General features: G+C 36.2%; 1 protein-coding gene across 2 annotated transcripts in view; it reads right to left on the bottom strand.

The window, feature by feature from the left end:
* The window catches only part of SMAD4 (SMAD family member 4), a 121,582-nt gene that overhangs the window by 18,027 nt on the left and 83,319 nt on the right, over nucleotides 1–20,236 (bottom strand). For both annotated transcript variants that reach the window (XM_017877552.1, XM_017877553.1), the window contains 6 exons: nucleotides 19,751–19,963; nucleotides 16,661–16,780; nucleotides 16,448–16,564; nucleotides 14,586–14,636; nucleotides 5,451–5,634; nucleotides 3,889–4,057 (listed from right to left, as the gene is read on the bottom strand). In XM_017877552.1, the coding sequence (XP_017733041.1) occupies nucleotides 3,889–4,057; nucleotides 5,451–5,634; nucleotides 14,586–14,636; nucleotides 16,448–16,564; nucleotides 16,661–16,780; nucleotides 19,751–19,963 (854 nt within the window). The remainder of the gene's footprint in view (nucleotides 1–3,888; nucleotides 4,058–5,450; nucleotides 5,635–14,585; nucleotides 14,637–16,447; nucleotides 16,565–16,660; nucleotides 16,781–19,750; nucleotides 19,964–20,236) is intronic.

The raw sequence follows: 20,236 nt of genomic DNA, 5'->3' as shown, positions 1-20,236 counted from the left end.
AGCAAAGACTTGGAATCAACCCAAATGTCCATCAGTGACAGACTGGATTAAGAAAATGTGGCACATATACACCATGGAATACTATGCAGCCATAAAAAAGGATGAGTTCGTGTCCTTTGTAGGGACATGGATGCAGCTGGAAACCATCATTCTCAGCAAACTATCGCAGGAACAGAAAACCAAATACCGCATGTTCTCACTCATAGGTGGGAATTGAACAATGAGCTCACTTGGACACAGGAAGGGGAACATCACACACCAGGTTCTATTGTGTGGCGGGGGAGGAGGGAGGAGGGATAGCATTAGGAGATATACCTAATGTAAATGACGAGTTAATGGGTGCAGCACAACAACATGGCACATGTATACATAAGTAACAAACCTGCACATTGTGCACATGTACCCTAGAACTTAAAGTATTAAAAAAAAAAAAAAACTTACAAACTGTTTCTGGAATTTTTCATTGAATATTTTTGGACTTTGGTTGACCATAAACACCTGAAGCCATGGAAAGTGAAATTGTGGATGGGGTTGTACTTGTAACTGTCTCTTTCTGACTAGTAAGACTCTTCTAAAGAATAGTAATACACTTGGTAAACAGAAATAATTATTTTAAAATCTTAGTTAATATAACCAAATGAGATTTTTTTTAACTTCAAATATCTTGTCCAACAAGATATTTATCTACCGTTCATGGTAAAAGTATGAGATCACTATTAAGATCTGTCCAAGACAGTGGTTTATCAAAGTGATGACTTGTCTCACACCTTGGGGCCTTTTCAAAGGCCATCTGTACCAAAATATAAATAAGTCACAATATATTTATTTGACAATCCAAGAAATTACACTTGCAAGACTCCACATTTTAAGCCCAATTGTTTTAAATACTACTCCATATCTGATTAAGTTTATAAATACTATCTGGCACATAGTATATATTCAACACTGTAGTTCTCTATCCAGTCATTTTAAATTACATAAGTAACATAAAAGACTTCTCAGTCAAGATGGGTAAGCGGGTATACGTAATCACCTTCTCTCTCTGCTCCAACCACATACAAATAACAGAAAAACTATTTAAAATAGTTATCCTCTCCAAACTGATCATGGAATTCATACAGAAACAACCCATACATCCAAACTGATGATAAATAAAACCCACAGTGGAGAGCAGAGACTAAAGATAGGAGGTACCAGGGGTACCAAGACCATAAACAAAGGGCAGGGGACAGGAATTTGACTTCTTGGAATAATATGGAGAGAGACAATAGTCAAACTCTCTGGGGGCTACAACTGGGCACCTGCCCATAAATCAAGTGCTGGCAAAATACAGCCAATTCAGAAGTACACCTTGGTAATAAAATACTTGCCCATGGCTGGAAAAAGTTTCAGAGAAATCTAGGCAATCTGGAATTAGGCCCCAAGCATACCTGCAGAATGGAACTCAATTTCCTCAGGAGACAAAATCCCCCTACTTCCTAAATTTATAAGATTTGGTTCTGAGATGTGAATCCCAGATGCCAGGGTAAGGCAAAATTGCCACATGAGGTGAAGCAATGACAGGAAGAAAAAATAAAAAATAAAATGAGTGAATTCTCTCAAAACAACCTTGGCCAACAAATACAAAATGGACTACAAAACATATAAGGAAATCCAAAGCCATTAAAAAATAATAACAACAGGCTAGGCGTAATGGCTCACACCTGTAATCCTTGCACTTTTGGAGCTGAGTTGGGCAGATCACTTGAGATCAGGAGTTCGAGACTAGCCTGGCCAACATGGTGAAACCCCGTCTCTACTAAAAATACAAAAATTAGCCAGGCGTGGTAGCGCACACCTGTAATCCCAGCAACCAGAGAGCCTAAGGCACGAGAATCACTTAAACCCTGGAAGCAGAGATTGCAGCGAGCCAAGATGGCAACATTGCACACCAGCCTGGGCGACAGAGCAAGACTCTGTCTCAAAAATAATAATAATAATAAAGCATAAATAATCAATATAAAAATTCCTTGTGGAAAAAAAATGCAAAATACAAATAATTTCCACCTCACAGAGACAACTGCATTATACATGCCACTCTAGACTTATGGGTACGTATAAACAAATACAAATACCATGACATCATTCAACAAAAATGGGATCATAGTCTATGTATTGTCTATTTACTTATTTATTTATTTTTGAGAAAGGGTCTCACTCTATCACCTAGTCTGGAAAACAGTGGCATGATCATGGCTCTCCGCCATCTTGAACTCCTGGGCTCAAGCAATACCTCCATCTCAGTCTCCCAAGTAGCTAAAACTACAGGCATGCACCACCACACCCAGCTGATATTTTAATTTTTTTGTAAAGATGGGGGGTTATCACTTTGTGGCTCACGTTGGTCTTAAACTCCTGGCCTCAAGCAATCCTCCAACCTCGGCCTCCCAAAGTACTAAGATTACAGGCATGAGCCACTGAATCAGGCCTTATGTATTGTTTAATAACTAACTTTTCTATACCATAGATATCCTATCAATAAATATAATATTTTGTTGTTTTATTCTATTGTTCTAACAGACTAAAACTATAACTAATGCTCTATTGTTGAAAATTTTAACAGGTAATTGATGCTAATTTTATTAAGTTTAATAAACAGCACAGAGATTATGTTTTTCAGAAGTCTGTATAGATTTGTGAGTCACACAGGCGTATTTTAGGAGTTACTCACACAGAAATATTTTATGAGTGACTATGCTGTTTGAAACTGGCTTTCAACGATGCCAGGAAAAAAAAATTGGGGGAGACACGCATTAAAGATTGGTAAAATGCTGATAATTGTTGAAGCTGGATGACAGGTACAGGTGGTTTATTATTTTCTCTATACTTGGTATGTTTTAAAGTGTCATATAAAAAAATTCCAATATTCTTTAACTAAACTATAACTGGAAATGAGAAACTGGGTTTGCTGTTGTAAGGCAATCAGGCAATTCCATTTTTATAGATGCTATGGGGCTATATTATTTTTACCGTAAGCAACCTCCTGGGAATAAGTTATGAGATACAGTTAATTCCACCACTTTACAATCACTGACAATGAAAATGCTGAGGATGATGCAAAATTAAAAATATATTTAAGCTATCTAATTACAACTATCTCTTTCAAAACAGGTTATATTATAAAGTAAAATTCAAATAGGTTGAATATATAATAACTAGTGAAAAATATTTCAGGCTTATCAGGTTCTTAATTTGAAAAGCTATTAATTTTAGAATTCCCTTCCATAAAATCCTGAAGACTGGCTAAGATGAAAGTCCAGAGTCTGATTCTTACAAATTTCAAGTTAAAGGAATACAACTTTGGAAATTTCACTCAGTATTTTCAAGAGCCTTTGTATTACTATAAAACATATAACAGGCCTGGTGCAGTGGCTCACGCCTGTAATCCCAGCACTTTGGGAGGCCAAGTCAGGAGGATCACTTGAGGTCAGGCGTTCGAGACCAGCCTGGCCAACATGGTGAAACCTCGTCTCTACTAAAAATACAAAAATTAGCCAGGCACAGTGGCATGTGCCTGTGATCCCAGCTACTTGGGAGGCTGAAGCACGAGAATTGCTTGAACCTGGGAGGCGCAGGTTGCAGTGAGCCGAGATGACGCCACAGCACTCCAGCCTGGGCGATGACAGCAAGACTCTGTCTCAAAAATAAATAAATAAATAAAATAAAAAATAAAACATGTAACAAACTGGCAACCACCAAACTAGATTACTGATCATGTCAATAAATGCCCTCCGAAAATGTGCTTTATACTTAAAAAAAAAATTTTCCATTCCTTCCACCTGGATTTCAATTCTTTTGACAACAAATAGAGCTTTAAGTCTAAACTATTCAAATAAAATTGTAACTAACCTTTATATATGCACTTGGGTAGATCTTATGAACAGCATCTCCAGGTGCACGCCCAGCTTCTCTGTCTAAGTAGTAACTCTGTACAAAGACCGCATGGTCGCTAAGGCACCTGACCCAAACATCACCTTCACCTTTACATTCCAACTGCACACCTTTGCCTATGTGCAACCTTAGGAAGAAAAAAGAAATTACATTTTATCTTGATAAATATTTAAAATTAAATTTTAGTTCAGACTGTATAGCATACTTAATATTGAAAAATGAAAAATGATCATACAAAACCAAAAGACAGCTATTATAAACATTTTGTATATTTCCTTCTTTTTTCTTTTCCTGTTCAGATCTAATAATGATGCACATATATACAACGCTTACTATGTGTCAGGAGCATGTAGTATGAGTTCTCATTAAACCCTTACAACTCAATAAGTACTATTATTATTTTTTTAGATAAGGAAACTAAGGCATACTGTCCAAATTGATAGCTACTAGCCACATGTGACTATTTAAATTAAATTAAAACTAATTAGAAATCCTATTAGTCAATCAAGTGAGCTATAATTTAAGTGCTCAATAGCTACATGTGGCTAGTGGCTACTGAACTGGGCAGTGCAAATATAAATCATTTTCTTCATCACAGAAAACTCTATTAGCCAGAAGTGGCTTAGTGGTTAGGTAATTTGCCAAAGTCAGACAGCAAGTGATAGAGCCAAGATTATGTTCTTTAGCACACACATCCTTAAAAAGCTGAGATCATACAGCAGATAAAATGGTATGTTCCTGTAGTATTTCATTGTAAGCATTTCCATTTCATTATATAAACTTTTTTTTTTGAAACGGAGTCTCACTCTGTCGCCCAGGCTGGGGTGCAGTGGCACGATCTCAGGTCACTGCAACCTCCGCCTCCCGGGTTCAAGCAATTCTCCTGTCTCAGCCTCCTGAGTAGCTGGGATTACAGGTATGCACCACCACATACGGCTAATTTTTGTATTTTTAATAGAGATAAGGTTTCACCATATTGGCCAGGCTGGTCTCGAACTCCTGACCTCAAGTGCGCTTCCCAAAGTGCTGGGATTACAGGCGTGAGCCACCGCACCCAACTTCATTATACAAACTTTTAAACATTTTAATGACTATATAAAAAATGAAAAATTTATCATAATTTACTTAACCATTTCCCTTTTATTACCAATGCTTTTAACATTGTAACTAAAACTTTCAGAAACGTGTTCTCTTTTAATATTACTTCCCTTCAGTAATTTGTAGAAATGTATGATCACAGAAAACAAAATTTTCAAACTAAATTCCAAAAGGTATACTTACTATTTGAAACAGAAATCTACTAACATAAAAAAGGCTATCTTTTATCATTATATGTTACACAACAAAAACATCGACAATGAAGATGGAGTGCTTACAAATTCTGAATTTTCAACATGACCTTTATTCTTTTATTTATATTTAAGAACACATATAATGTAAATGGGAAAACATAACTTTGAATAAAAGACAATGTATTATGCTAAACTTTTAAAGTAACTATCTGACCATACAATCAATACCTTGCTCTCTCAATGGCTTCTGTCCTGTGGACATTGGAGAGTTGACCCAAACAAAAGCGATCTCCTCCAGAAGGGTCCACGTATCCATCAACAGTAACAATAGGGCAGCTTGAAGGAACCTTAAATGTCTCTCCTACCTGAACATCCATTTCAAAGTAAGCAATGGAACACCAATACTCAGGAGCTATAGGAAATAAATGGGAAAGAACATCGTCCCATGAGAGAAAGGTATAAGGCTTTCACTTGCACTCCACAACACAAAGCTTTTCCTAAAAGAAAGGGTGAAGGAAGGGGAGAGGAAATGTAATGCCCCCAAAACAACTGGATTAAAATAACATAATGCATTAAAAAATAGGAATTTCCATGTCTTCTATTTTCTAGCTGAGTACCTAGCACTGTTCTTAAAACCCTAAAGTCATTTTTTTTTTTTTAATTTCTAATTACCACTTATCCTCAAGTTCTAAAAGTCATTTTTTAAAATCTGGAATTTGGTTCTTACCTCAAAGGACCAGGTCAACTGAGAATTTAAAGAAACAGAAATAATCAGAATCTAAAATAAATTATTTTACCATGATGTTTCATTTGACTACTCATATTCTCTACGTAGCCTCAACTTTCATTTTTTAAAAACACACTGACCCTAAGATGTATTCCAGGGAACTGTCCTTGAATAACATCGATTCAAGACATGTTTTTATAGATTCCCTAATTGAGAGAAAGTGCATAAGCAAATCAGCTATCCCACCCCTGAGTTAAGGTTAATTATACTCTAATCGTACCGTTGTTGTACACACAGATTCTCAATTGTCTCTTGGATAGAAGGTCATTTGTCCCATCTATGCCATAGCAAAAGATATTTTTAGTGAAGTCAGGTCATGTTAACTACCATAATTTTAACTTTGAAGACGTATTTAGTGTATTCATTTGAACAACAATATACAATTTTAAATAATTGGGGAAAAAAAGAGGTGCTACTTTGGTTTGCAAAGACAACTGATCAAGTATTTCTAATTTTTATTTGTATACAATAATTATTACATCAAGCCCAAATACATAAAAATTATTTGGCTTTCCTGTTTTCACTCATTTAACAGATACCTACAGAGTATCTAGGGATCTTTCTGGGCACTGCATACACAGTGGGAAACAAAACAGCTACAGTCCCCGTTCTCACAGAGGTGCAGGGGCAGACAAATAAGCTAACAAATAAAATAACTCAGGTAACGATGAACACTGTGAAGAAAATAAAACAGGGCATGGAAGAGCAGATGACTGGGAAGAACACTTCAGACTGGATGGTAGGGGACATCCTATCTGAAAAGATGAGATCTGAATAACCTTTTATCTATGTAAAGACTGTAAACAGATTTCAGAGAGGAAGCAAAAGCAAAGACCCTAGGGTGGAAATGGGTTCGACATATTTAAAAGAAAGATTTATCTGTATCTCAATATGCTGTTTATGAACTTTAAACCAGAATTTGAAGCAATAAAACTTTCAACAATCTTACTTTCAACAAAGTTACTTAGAATGACAAAAAAGAAACCCAGATCTTATGGGGAAAAAAAAAATAACCTAAAATGAAGTATGATTGATGCTTAAAATTTTTAAAAAAGAAAACAACTTGTAAAAGCTATGTACCCTAATTACTTTTCGAAATGCTGCCAAGCAATAAAGTACTTTCCAATGAGGAGTTACCAAAACAGATCACATGAAGATTGGATAATTCAAAAACTTAAAAACTCAAATGTTTTGCCATGTCACGCTAGTGAACTCGTCACAAAGATAAATATTTGTTTAAATATATTTCATTATGATTAGAACACAAAAACCAGTGATACACTAAGTGTCTTCACTGAGTGTCTTCTTAAAAAGCCAGTTTTGAAGTATTTATGAAATTATTTTCAGCCAGGCATGGTGGCTCATGCCTATAATCCCAGCACTTTGGGAGGCCAAGGTGGGCCGATCACGAGGTCAAGAGATGGTGACCATCCTGACCAACATGGCGAAACCCCGTCTCTACTAAAAACATAAAAATTAGCTGGGCATGGTGGCACACACTTGTGGTCCCAGCTACTCGGGAGGCTGAAGCAGGAGAATCACCTGAACCTGGGAGGTGGAGTTTGCAGTGAGCCAAGATGGTGCCACTGCACTCTAGTCTGGCAACAGAGTGAGACACTGTCTCAAAAAAAAAAAAAATATGAGGTCCAAGTACATACATTTCCTGGTTTATACCAAAAGATACTAACCAGAAGCAAAGTTCCATGGTAAGCAATGTTTTTTCTGTGAGAGTCAATTCGGGGGATGGGGGGTAAATGGGAGTTTTATAGCTTCCATGTTCAAGAAAAATATGTTTTTTGGGAGGAGGGGGGAGATGGGAGTCTCACCCTCTTGCCCAAGCTAGAGTACAATGGCACGATTACAGCTCATTGCAGTCCAAGCTATCCTAAGCTATCCCAGGCCCAAGCTATCCTCTCACCTCAGCCTTCCAAGTAGCCGGGGATACAGGTGCAGGCCACCATGCCTGGCTAATTTTTTAAATTTTTTGTAGACATGGGGTTGGGTCTCCCTATGATACCCAAGCTGGTCTTGAATTTCTGGGCTCAAGTGATCCTCCTGCCTTGCCCTCCCTATGTGTTGGGATTACAGCTGTGAGCCACCACACCGCGCCTGAAAAATGTACTCTTATCATCATTATTTACAACATTTGCAACTGCACCTAAACCTTACTTTATTATTTCCTACTCACTAAAGTAACTGTTTTTGTTTGTCTTAATAGTTCAGACACCATAAAACAACAATGGTTATCTAAAGCTGCACTCTGAACAGGTTTAGTTTGAGTTGACACACTAGTACTGGGAAGACACATTTTAGGAGACTTGAGAATAAAAAGAAACCAGCATAGGAAAGTTGCACTACCGATCAGCGACTTAAAAAGGCCTAGGAATGCAAAGGTAAGTGGGCTACCACTTAGGAGGACAGAGAAGGCTAGAGCTCATCTAAATGAGTCCCAGCAAATCTGACAGTACTGAGATACAAAGCACTATGTGAAAAACTTTTTTACTCCACTCTCAATTTGCTCATCAGTCAGAAGGGATCATTCTTATTTTAAAAACAGGGGAGAGTAATAGGAAACAACTATTAAACTTTTTTAGAATCTCTTCACGCTTTTGCCTGCAAGGACTAATGCCATATAATGACAACTCCGCAGTTCTCAAAACTAGCATCAACAGAAGGCTGAAATTATTCAGCGTAGAGTGGGCTTTCTGAATGCCCCAACTCATTTGAAAGGGAGTAAGACAGTTATGAGCTAACTTTGATATTTTTATTTTTTTGCTCCTAAATTAGTGAAGTTAAGCCATGAAGCCCAAAACTGCCCATCACTGGCCAAAGAAAAGGTTTTAAAAGACTGAGTTAACAAAAAAATTGTTGACAATGAAAAAACTTATCTAAATACTTTTTGTAATGGGGAAATTCTAAAGTACCGTCTTATCAAATAAATGCTGTTAAATTATAATGAAAGATTTAGATCTCCAAGGTATTGTCTTCAATTTTTTGTTTTCAGAATTTTTACGTATTTTTTTTTAAGATGCAGGCTGGAATGCAATGGTGCAATCATGGCTCACGCAACCCTGACCTCCGCGACTCAAGTGCTTCTTTCACCTCAGCCTCTAGAGTAGCCGGGACTACAGGTGCACACCACCATGTCTGGCTAATTTGTTGGTACTTTTGTGTAGAGACGGGGTCTCGTTATGTTGCCCAGGCTGGTCTCAAACTCCTGGGCTCAAGCGATCCCCTGGCCTGGGCCTCTGAGAGTGCTGGGATTATAGGAGTAAGCCAAAGTGCTCTGCCTATCTTCAATATTTTAAATAAAAATAAAGTCATTCCAAATAAAGTGTAAAGATTTGCTTAAAGCACCTAAGTGACTCACTATGAATTATTACCTTTATTATTAAGATATGGATGAGATGCCCTATGAGAATCTTTTATTAATACAAAAAGGTACTCTCCAAAGTCTAGAACACACCTGAAGTTGGAAATTTGTGGGTTTCGAATCCATTTGTGAATCTGAACAAAATAACCTCAGACACTGAAGAACTCGTTCACTTTAATTTGCAATCAATATTCAATTTGATGAATATACCTCAGTTTTAAGAAAAAGCAAAAACAATAAGTTGGTAAAAAAGAAATGAGGTGATTAAACTTTTCCAAAGTCAACACATGGAATCACCAAGTATGCTGCCTATCTGAAATCTTTTAACACCAAGGTAATTACCACCAATCTTTATTTTCATTTTCTACAATTATATCATCTATTTCCTAAAACATTTATGTAACTATCTTCAAAAATAATTTCTCAAAATAAATTTACTATATATTATTGATGATTTTTACACATACAAAAGATTCAAAGGTATATGTATATTTCCTGTTTAAATAGCTCTAAATCTATGGTAGAATATTTTAGCACTGCTTCACCACACCGTAAGGGTCTACACTAACCATATACCTACACAAAGTTTTAAACTTTGGCTTCTTTTCTACATTAAGCAAGGATAGCGGACATGTAAACTAGTAATTATAATTTAGTACAATTATAAAGTACTAGGTAGCAGGGAACAAAGGATTAGGAAAGGCTTCCCATCAGTAGTGCACTTACACTGGATTTTCAAAGAGCTCACCACATTTGGGAGGATAGGAGAGCACGGGACCCAACATTCACGATGACCCCCAATGATTCTCACCTCCTGATATTCACATCCTTGTGTAGTCCCCTCCCACAGGACATGGACTCTTACAGATATGATGATGTGACTCTGAGGCTAAGTATTTAAAGACACCGAGACTCTGTCTTACTCTCTCCTGATCACTCGTTAGCTGTCACATTGTAAGGATATTCAAGCAGCTCTACAGAGAAATCCACAAGAAGAGAAACTGGAGCCTCCTGCCAACGAGACCACCACCGAGACCACTAACTTGTCAGGTATGTCAGTAAACGACCCTGAAAGTGAATCCTTTAGCCTCTGAAAATGCCTTCAGATGATGGCAGCCCCAGCTGACAACTTTAGTGCAACCTCATGAGATCCTGAGCCGAAACCACCCAGCTAAGCCACGTGTAGATCCCTACCTATAGAAACTAAGTGATATGACAAATTGTTCTTGTTTCAATTTGCTAAGTTTTGGAGTAATTTGTTGCGGAACAGATAACTAATATAGAGTACGAGAAAAAAGCAGAGGGATGATATATCTAGGTTAAAGCATCAAGAGATGACGCTAGAGAAGCACACAAGGACTAGGACCAGAGATTCTTTTCTGCCTAGCTAAGGAATTTGACTTTATCCTACGGCCAAGCATTGAGTAGGTGAATAAGTTCTTTAGCAAAGAAAATAACTAGATTCAAATTTTAAAATAAATATTGAGTAGCAGTAGAGATACAGTTGAGAAGGAGGGTACTAGAACTGGAAGCTCTCCTAACAGGGAAATCAGTTATACTATTCTTGAAACAGTACAAAAGGAGAAATGAAGAGGAACAATTGTGAGATAGAACTCCTCAAGGGCCCATTAGTATCCACAGCCAAAGACCATTTGGGTTCTACCTGCTGACTCCATTAAAGGTGTGCATGCAGAGCAAATCCTCTGCGGCAACTACCTTGACAGAGACCTTTTCAGGACAGCCTCACCAATAAATCACTTCCTTATTCTATCTAAAGACAGAGGCCCATAGTGAGACCTGGTTTATTAAAAAAAAGACAGAGGCTTTAATGTCAATGCACACTACTATAAAAGCATAGCCTCAACTGATTAATACTATTTTCTAACCAGGAGATGTTGGGCCTAAACACCAGTTCTACCATGAAAATAATGAATTAAATCTACCAAGAGGCCAAAGGCAAGTACTGAAGAGGTCCAAATGACTAGCTAAATGTCACCACCGCTATACGCACCTATGACTCTATCCAGGGTAGGTCTTTCTTCAGAGCCTTGATTACCCTCACTGCTGCAGACTACCTCCCACTAAGCTATATGAACACTGAGATCCCCAAATTGCCAGGAGCCACTAATGACTCTCAAGGATAGCCAGCAAAAACTCTCATTCTTCAGACTCTAGATTTTCCCCTCTTGTCACAATATATTCACACACACGAATCAAGATCCTGATACAGTAGTTCCATTTATATAATTTAAAAAACAAGTAAAGCCAGATTACTAGACTGTTTAGGGATGTCTTCATCACTTTAAAACAGCATAAAAGGGCCGGGTGCAGTGGCTCATGCCTGTAATCCCAGCATTTTGGGAGGCCAATGGAGCAGATCACTTGAGGCCAAGAGTTCGAGACCAGCCTGGACAACATGGTGAAACCCTATCTCTACTAAAAATACAAAAATTAGCCAGGCATGGTGGTGGGTGCCTATAATCCCAGCTACTCGGGAGGCTGAGGCAGGAGAATGGCTTGAACCCAGAGGTGGAGGTTGCAGTGAGCCAAATTGCACCACTGCACTCTAGCCTGGGCGACAGAACGAGAGTTCATCTCAAAATAAATTTTAAAAAATTTAAAAAATAAAAAATAAATAAAAGAGAAAAAAAGTGCTTTTATTCATAAAAGCAGGACAGTGGCTACCTCTGGGGAGAAGGAAAGAGAAGGTTTTGACATAGACAAAATTCATGGGGTACGAACGTTTCTGGGATGCTGGAATGTTTTAGTTCTTGATCTGGGTAGTGGTTACATGAGTACTGGTTTTAGTGATGTTAGACTATATACTTATTTGTGTTATATACTTTTCTGTATATTACATTTCTCAAAAAAAGTGTTTTACGAAAAGGCTAGACCCCTTGACCTACAAAAATGTTTAAAATCACAACACACAATACAACACAGAAAATCCGTTAAAGAAGGTAATAAATATATATTGTTAAAAGAATGCTTCTGCCCCACTAGCATCACATTTTTCGTAACCAGAACAAATATTTGCCTCTTAAAGCAGCAGAAAGTTTATTAAACTATCACATCTACTGCTAGCCAGCACAGTAACACTGGTTCTCACACTCTGATGTCACTGTAATATGGCCTTTCGATCTAGAAATTCTATAAATCTCTTAAACTAAAATATGAGAAAAGTTATAAACACAAAGATGTTCCCTTCTATTTTTTTAAACAGCTAGAAGAAAAATTGAAACCAACATAATCAATAACAGAACATTATTTACACAGAGAAAATTATGTGGGCGTATTTAAGAATTGTATGTTATCCTTTAAATTAATCATTATGGGCACTGTGTTTATGTTTTTAAAAAATCTTTATTGGAAGTATATACTAAGATACACATAAAACTATGCTACAGGATTTGCTTCAAAATAATATAGAATGAAGAAAGAGAGTATGGATGAAATAAGTTTGGTCATTTTAAGTTGATAATAGCTGAAACTGAGGAATGAGTACAACGGGGGAACTTCCTGTACTATTCTGGTATGCTTAAAATTCTTTATGCTTGACTTATACACAGTGGAGTACTGTTCAGCCATAAAAAATAATGACATTCAGTCACTTGTGACAACATGGATGGAACTGGAGGTACCACGTTAAGTGAAATAAGCCAGGCAAAGAAAGACAAACATCACATGTTTTTATTTGTGAGACCTAAAAATCAAAACAATTGAACCCATGGAGACAGACAGTAGAAGGATGGTTACCAGAGGCTGGGAAAGGTAGTAGGGAGTTGGGGGAAGGTGTGGATGGTTAATAGTACAAAAGGTAGTTAGAATGAATAAGGTCTAATATTTTAGAGCACAACAGGGTGACTGTAGTCAATAATTTAACTGTACACTTTAAAATAACAGAGTATAGACTATAACACAAAAGATAAATGCTTGAGGGGATGGATACCCCATCTTCCATGTTGTGCTTATCATGCATTATATGCCTGTATCAAAACATCTCATATGCCCCATAAATATATGCATCTCCTACGTACCCACAAAGATAAAAAATAAAATCATTTAAAAAATTTTTTTAATTCTTCAAGCTTGGTGTGGTGGCTCATGTCTGTAATCCCAGCACTCTGGGAGGCTAAGGCAGGAAGATCACTTGAGGCTAGGAGTTCGAAACCAGCCTGGACAACATAGCGATATCCCATCTCAGCAAAAAATTTAAAAATAAATAAATAAAATTATTAGCAGAAGGATTGCTTTAGCCTAGGAGTTCGAGACCAGCCTGGGCAACATGGTGAGACCCTGTATCTACTAAAATACAAAGATCAGCCAGGCATGGTGGCACCTGCCTATAGTCCCAGCTACTCTAGAAGCTGTGGCAAGAGGATTGCTTGAGACCAGGAGGTCAAGGCTTCAGTAAGCTGAGATCATGCCACTGCACTCCAGTTTGGGTGACAGAGCCAGGCCCTGTCTCAAAAATAAACAAGTAAAAATAAAAATATAATTCTTCATAATAATGTTACTTTAATTAGGAGGAAAATTGAGTTTATAGTTTCCAAAAAACCAAGGTGATTAGTTGAAGTAATATATTTGCATCTTTTTATGCTAAGAAAAACAGATATGAAGGGATGAGAAAAAAATTCAAAATCTATGTTTGTGTTACAAGGGACTTTCAGTATTTCATTTTCAAGTGTTTTCTGTTTTATTACCTCTATAACTTCAAAAATTATACACAAACTTTGAACTGAGGAAAGCTATTTAGCTATTTACTCTTTTGTATACAATTTAATCAAATAGTTTCTAAATTCCAGTTAACCAGAGATCCTGAAAATAGAGTGAATTATTTTCTTTTCAGCATGTACTTAAGATTCTTTCCTGGCTTTTTAAGCTATAGTTTTACAGCTGTTCTATTTTGAAACCTAGTTTTATTCTGCTGCATATGTATGTATTCAATGCTGAAGCCAGCATTTCTGTAATTCCCATTTTAGCTGAAAAGATAGTTCTTTTCTTTCGGGGACAGTTAAACTGAATAAAATATAGACAGCCTATGTGTGACTGTATCGGCTATTCATACTGTTGATTAACTCATGTCATGATGAGTATTGTACTTATCTGAGAAGTGACCCTATAATTCTATTAAACCCTGTGTTTGCACGTTTCAATCACCACTAAATCTAAATACAGGAAATCAATTTTGAAATACACTTACCAGGATGATTGGAAATGGGAGGCTGGAATGCAAGCTCATTGTGAACAGGCCCTAAAGAAAAGACAACAAAAATTCCATTTTTATTTATTAAAAGTTGTCTAATGCTAAAACTTTTAGTAAATCTTACTTAAATATTACTATTATAAGTTAGGAATTGTTGAAAACAAGCTTATGCAATGTCTAAGAACTTAAAAGTTTACTTTACAATAAGCAAATAGTCTTAAACTATTAACACTTTTGTGGACATTTAATAACTAACATTTTAGTGCCATCTGCCAAGTGTTATTATTACACAATTTACACATAATTTTCCATCCAATATTTAATACAGATCATAAATGAATTATTCATGTAACATCCAATACAGTACAATTTATAATGCAATGTATAACAATAAACTATTAGGTCTATTCTAAAAACAAGTGCTTACGTTAATTAAGGATGTTTATTTAATGGAATCGTAGCTAACATAATTGGAAACTTGTAATGTGTTAAGACACAGTGCTAAACACCTCACATAAATTATTACATTTACTTCTTACAAACACCCCTTGAGGTAGATACTACTATTACTGCTCCTGAGGCTTAATGAGGTGAAATAACTTGCCAATGGTCACACAAGCCTGTTAAAGGTCCAAACCCAGCACCCTTAAACACTATGACGGCCTAGGCAGCCATTAAAAAATTACATTCTCTTGGCCGGGCGCGGTGGCTCAAGCCTGTAATCCCAGCACTTTGGGAGGCCGAGACGGGCGGATCACGAGGTCAGGAGATCGAGACCGTCCTGGCTAACACGGTGAAACCCCGTCTCTACTAAAAATACAAAAACTAGCCGGGCGAGGTGGCGGGCGCCTATAGTCCCAGCTACTAGGGAGGCTGAGGCAGGAGAATGGCGTAAACCCAGGAGGCAGAGCTTGCAGTGAGCTGAGATCCGGCCACTGCACTCCAGTCCGGGCGACAGAGCCAGACTCCGCCTCAAAAAAAAAAATAAAATAAATCCGCACTTACATATATCATAAAGTGTTGAAAACCAAAGGNAAAAAAAAAAAAAAAAAAAAAAAAAAAATTACATTCTCTTAAGAAATGGAAAAAATAGTAACATAACTGAAAAGAAGCAAGATATATACAATAAACATAGAGTAGGAGCCCCCTGTCGATTTACATATACCTGTTTATATGACTGGAAGGAAAATGACAAAATATTAGAAGTGGCTATTTTTGAGTAGCAGGATTCAGGGTAATTTTGCTTTTCTTATTTACACTTTTCTATATTTTCTAAGTTTTCTTTGGTACTATTAATATTATAACGAGAAGGAATTTAATGTATATAAAAGAGTTATACTCTTGATTTTACTAAGCCATATGAACAGTGCTCCTATTCTACCTGAAACTATAGGCTATCTGTAGGGTATTCCTCCCAATCATGCCGGCACAAAGTTATCTACAGATTCAACATTATCCAAAGTACACTGAATACTACGCTGAGGAAAACCTTGAGAACTCAGTGCTCAAAGGGTTTCAATCCATTATGGGTGGATATACAAGACACAGATGAAATCTAAGAACATATACAAAGTAAACAAACAAATGAATGGAAATCAATGTGATGTTAATGAAACATTAGCAACAAAGAAATAAATGTATTTAGCAAACATCACTCCTCTAAAATAAAAAGGTATGATAACTATGAAAATAATACTGTTTACAAAAAATACTGAAAAGCACTATTTAATGAAACAAAATCACAGGATGAATAAAAGATGTAAAACATTTTAAAAAATAGAAAACAAAGCCCTACCAAAAAAAAAAAAAAAAAAAAAAGGAAAAAAAAAGGAGCCCTTACAACAAAAACAAGAGCTTACAGTAATGTCCGGGATGGGGCGGCATAGGCGGGTGGTGCTGAAGATGGCCGTTTTGGTGGTGAGGCAAATTAGGTGTGTATGGTGCAGTCCTACTTCCAGTCCAGGTGGTAGTGCTGTCTAAAAATTAAGGCCCACATGGGTTAATTTGCTTTTATAAAGGCTGCCTACTTTTTTCTCAACTATTTAAAAGATTTTTTTAAAGTATGTACATACTATGATGGTAAGTAGCTGGCTGACCAGTAAATCCGTTCTGCTGCTGTCCTGGCTGAGGCCCTGATGCTATCTGCAACAGTCCTTCAGTATGGCTGCCCCCCAGTATACTGGCAGGCTGACCTAGAGGAACAAGAAGACATTAACATGGTACATTCATAGATGTCATCTTACGATTTCATATACTAAATGAAGGACTAATTTTATCTGATAATGCACAACCACAAAGATGGGCAAAAAGTGTTAACTCACCCATGGCCTATCAGGTTAAAAAAAAACCTAAAGTCATCTATAAAGACAAACCTTAACTTGAAGAAGCTCAAAATTATTCCATTTTAGGTAATGTCTTGCTAATTTTAGTGGCTTATTTCTTTACAAACATATTTCAAATGCCAGCAAAACACCACTGTATGTCTGGCCTATCATATTAACTTCTTCAGAAGTATATCAATTCATCCTGGCCACTCCAACCACTTCTCTCTCTGGACCTTTCTGATTAGGACCCCAAAAATCCAGGCTCAAGAAAATGTTGAAAACTGAAAAATTAATCATTGTCAGCACTGGTACTAGTAATGGCAGAATGCTAGGGTTTGACAGAGAAAAGCAGAGCAGAAAATTATTTTAAATAGGATGTGATGGTGAAGAGGAGGAAGTTAAAAAGATCTAGCTCTGCTGTCCAATCAATATACCATTTACTGGTTAAAAACAAACAAAAAAACTATCACTCTACTTTCGAATTTTTTCAAGAGCTTTTATAAACCAAGAATCATTTCTTTTCAACAACACCATCATATTCCCAGATTTACACGAAATTAGTTGCCCTCTCTGTATGCAATATACCAAGAGAAGCAAACTTCTCCTGGCTTCTATTCTATTCAAAAACCATCCTATGATATTGCTTACTGTACTACATTTTTAAGGCTTTTTTTTTAAAGTGGAAATTTGATTTCTTAAAGAGCATTAATTAAGTTGATTGTTTACCCCATTTGGAAAGCACTAAATTTATAATTATTTATAACTGGCATCACCTCATTCTTTTCTAAATGGGAGTATAATCAGATGGAAGACAGTAAATGTCACCATTGCTCAAACTATCAAAGAAAAGGAATATTTTTCTTTTCTCTACATATCACATTCCCTTAAAGCTAAGAACTACAAAACCAAAAGCTAAAGAGAATATTTCAATACTCCCCAAATTATTTATCTGTAAAAATGACATTTTAGCAACCTCCCTTCCTACTCATCCCCCAGATTGTGCAAGTTATCTTTAAAGGTTAATTATGGTTTTGTTCGTGTTTTAATAATTATACATGCAATACTCTTAGCTAACTTACAAAATTGTCATTAACTACACAGGATAAATTATTTTAATTTACAGGTATTTAAAAGGAAATTCTTAAAATATTCAGGTGTAAAATGAACATAAATTGTAAAGTGACCCATTGTAGTTATCCATACTGAATACTTCCCTTATACAATTCTAAGTATGTAAAATAAAGTTAAACACCACGACTATATCAGCTCATGTAAAATAGCCTTTCAAATCTTCTATTTTAGTTCAACTTCTTTTGTTAATTTTATCAATATACTTTTGAGATCTAAGGGAACATTTTGATACAAGTTCTAAAACTTACAGTATTTACAGTATTTGATTAAAATCTACCCAATAAATACCAGGATAAAATTAGCTGCATTTCATTTATATCACTTTTTCTAATCTTTGAATAGGACTCAACCTTAGGGAACAAAACAGTCAAAATGAAGTCACTTTAGTAAGCATTAACAAAGGCACAGAAATTCAATCTCCAGATAATATAAACAGAAGTAGGTAGCTGTGCTCTAGCACTAATCTACGTTCAAGCGGCTGTAATGTACCTTCTTTTATTTTCTATCACTACCCACTGTTTGTCAACCATATTCCTAATTTGGTAAATAAAAAGTAGACAGATAACAGAAGCACCAAGTGATTAAGGATCTGGGTTCTCAAGTGCTTAACCTATATGACTCATTTAGAATATGCTGCCTATAGTGAGACTGTCATCTCTTATATAGCAAACCAAAAACATATTGCTTTGAAGTGGTGTAATGAATTAAAGAGGGGAAATTTTGGTATACTTCACTTGAAAACTCACAATTACAGAAATCAGTCCCCCATTTATTCCAAAGATCAAAATTGCTATGTTGAATCTAATCTGATAGTAAAGCAAATAGAATAATGGTACTTTTGGCAGTAACTAACACAGTATTAGACCAGAGCTGTCAAAACTCTATTCTGATGTAGGTTTACATACAATTCCCTTAGCAATTGCATGCAACTAACACCATACACATGCCAAGACAATGCACTATGATTAATTGGAAAAAAAAAAAAAAAAAGCAAAAAAAGCTACTTCATTTGCCAGGCAGCAAACTATCAAACCTTTGGTTACTGTGAAAATAAGTAACAGAACCAGGTCATATCATCAGGCCCCAAGAAACCTAAACCTAGCAGCCCCTTTGCCTCCTATGACATGGCAGAAAAGAAGGATCCTTCTGAAACAGACTAATTTTTTTAAAATATAGACAAATATTTTTAAAAGAGATATAGAAGTTAGCTTACATCAAAATTGACTTAATTACTTAATGTCTATCTTGAGCAATACAAAACAAATTTGTCAAGATCCCTTTGCACAGTGAGAAAATAAGACAACTATTATAAGGTAATATTCTCCCAGATAAACCAAAATAAGAACACTGGATTAAAAGAAAGGTTGCAATTCCATTAACACAGACCTTCATAAACATCTTGGATCAAAACTACTTGTTAATTATTTAAATATTTATCCAAAATCTATCTGAGAGCTTAAGAGGCTACTTACTTCTACATGTAATAGTAAAGTTCAAATCAGATCACTAATTTGAATCAATATTCTAATCAAAGCCATTAAATTCCAAGCGATTGTACATACCTGTCTAACACCTGTTTACCTATGAAAGATACCACAGTTACTTTTAATGTTTACTTACTTGGAGTTTCCCCCCAAATGACTACACATAAATAAGCAATGATTAGGAAAACTCAACTTGCTGACTACATCTGATTCTAGAACTCACTTGTGGAAGCCACAGGAATGCTGGGAAAGTTGGCAGTGCTGGTAGCATTAGACTCAGATGGGGCTAACAGAGCTGGGGTGCTGTATGTCTCTGTCGACGCACGATTACTTGGTGGATGCTGGATGGTTTGAATCGAATGTCCTTCAGTGGACAACGATGGCTGTCCCTCAAAGTCATGAACATATTCATCCTTCACCATCATACTTGATGGAGCTATGTAGAAAATTAAACATATTTTAAATTTTTATAAGCTTCTATCCCCAGAAAAAAAAAAATCTTATTAGTAAGTAATATAACATCTAAAATCAATTACAGTGTAAATAACTTTAAATCTGAATTTTTTCATATTATTTTAAAAGCATACTACTTTACCAGCATAAGTCATTTATTTAATGGTAACAGCGTCAGATATACTTTATCCATCAATCTGACTCTCAAATTCGAAGCTAGTCTATGTTTCAACAGCCTCCAGCAACAATCCTAAAA

Source organism: Rhinopithecus bieti, unplaced genomic scaffold (assembly GCF_001698545.2).
Source record: "Rhinopithecus bieti isolate Rb0 unplaced genomic scaffold, ASM169854v2 scaffold_9976, whole genome shotgun sequence".
NCBI lineage: Eukaryota > Metazoa > Chordata > Mammalia > Primates > Cercopithecidae > Rhinopithecus > Rhinopithecus bieti.
Note: the sequence above shows the minus strand (reverse complement) of the source record. Positions and strands in the feature narration are given on the sequence as shown.